Raw genomic sequence first — 1,599 nt, forward strand, 5'->3', positions numbered from 1 at the left:
TATTATTATTAGTACTCTTATTATTCTTATTACTATTATTTTATATTAAAAAAAAAAAAATAAAAAAAAAATAAAATAAAATTCTTAATTAAAAGTTCGTCACACTATGTAGCGCGTAACAGTCTTTGGATTGTTTCGATGCACTTATTGATTATTTGCATCATTCTATTGGGCATGAACTCAAGTGTATGTTATGCAGCTCGGCCATATCCGTCCAATCACGTCTTTCTCCTCCTATCATTACGTTTCTTATGCACCCATTGAAATGATCTCGCGTTAATAACGTTCCTTTCATAGCAGATGCTTAAAATATTTATAAATATATTTTTAAATGTTTGTAATAATTTAATGACAAACGATTAAAACCCCATTATGCATTTTAACAAACCAAGTGCGAGTTCGTTTATGTTTTTTTTCTATTTTGAGTTTCATTTGTTATTGCATTTATCATTGCGAAAACAAGAAAACGTTTAGTATTTTAATGAATTAATTGAAATACAAATATAATGCGCACGTGTTACTTTTTTTTTAACAAATAAAAGCAATACTTGAATTTATTAAAAACTGGCGTTTGGTTCATTTATGCATAATTTGATTTAATCGATTAAAAGGAAAATAATTTGTTATTACCTGGTAAGCCACCGATGTAAAGTGGACCCAAAGTAGTGGACTCCATAAAATGATAATTAACGTTAGTAGGTAAACCATATTTTTGATCAAGATCATCAACCTTCAAAGCTAATTCTTCGTCATTGTAAACAGCTTGAATCCGGTGCCAACGATTGTCACAGATAGCATAAGGGCTTGGGAATCGTTGTTCAACGTATAACGGATTACTGTCACCCAAATCACCGGACATTATAACTTTACCATTGTTCAGTTCCAAGGACAATGATGGAGAACCACTAGGTGCAGTTATCGAAAGCAAGACCCCCGACAATTCCGACGTTCTGAATTCTAATTGCAATTCTAACACGGCTCCTAGTTCAAAATTTTTTTCTGAAAAAGTATAAACATTTTAGATTTTATTAAAATAAATCTTTGAACGATTCAATGGTTTTTTCTAATAATTAGGAGTTAATTGAAATTTACTGTAAATCGCGTAAGCCTCGTCTTGAAAGTAAGCGCCACTTTCAACGCTAGGAAAACATTGGCCAACGTTGTAAGCACGACTGGTAGAACCAACCATATCGTAAATATTTCCATTAACTCTCAAACCTCTGATACAACCTTTCAGTGTTTCCAATTTGACGACAACTTGTTCGGGTAATGGTGTACCACTTTCTGGTAATCCACCGATATACATCATCGGTGCTAAACCTATTTTTCGAGGTACTTTGATTGTACGAGGCGTTTGAGTATCAACGATTAGGGTTAATCTTCTTTCATCGTGACTCAGTACAACGTGGTGCCAATTTCCATCGTTGAATGGGGTCTTGAATAAAATTTCTTTCTTTTGTTTGCATTTAACGAGAAGTAGCAATTGACTATCTTTGATTATGACCATTAGATAATGTTTCAATCTAAGTCCCTGCAAATTAAAAATAAGAAAAATTATGGTGCTTGTGTTTTAATGATTTATTTATTTTCTTTTTTTTT

At 32.1% G+C, this 1,599-nt stretch overlaps 1 protein-coding gene across 1 annotated transcript in view; it reads right to left on the minus strand.

Annotated features, from left to right (window-relative positions):
- Positions 1-32: 32 nt before the first annotated feature.
- LOC106793559 (laminin subunit alpha-1-like) overlaps positions 33-1,599 on the minus strand; it is a gene marked incomplete in the record, with an annotated part of 2,302 nt that continues 735 nt past the window's right edge. Inside the window, 3 exon segments of the mRNA XM_014760593.1 lie at positions 33-303; positions 631-999; positions 1,093-1,516. Of these exon segments, the coding sequence (XP_014616079.1) occupies positions 161-303; positions 631-999; positions 1,093-1,507 (927 nt within the window).

This window comes from Polistes canadensis, unplaced genomic scaffold (genome assembly GCF_001313835.1).
Source record: "Polistes canadensis isolate GaletaPanama2010 unplaced genomic scaffold, ASM131383v1 scaffold_15, whole genome shotgun sequence".
Lineage (NCBI taxonomy): Eukaryota > Metazoa > Arthropoda > Insecta > Hymenoptera > Vespidae > Polistes > Polistes canadensis.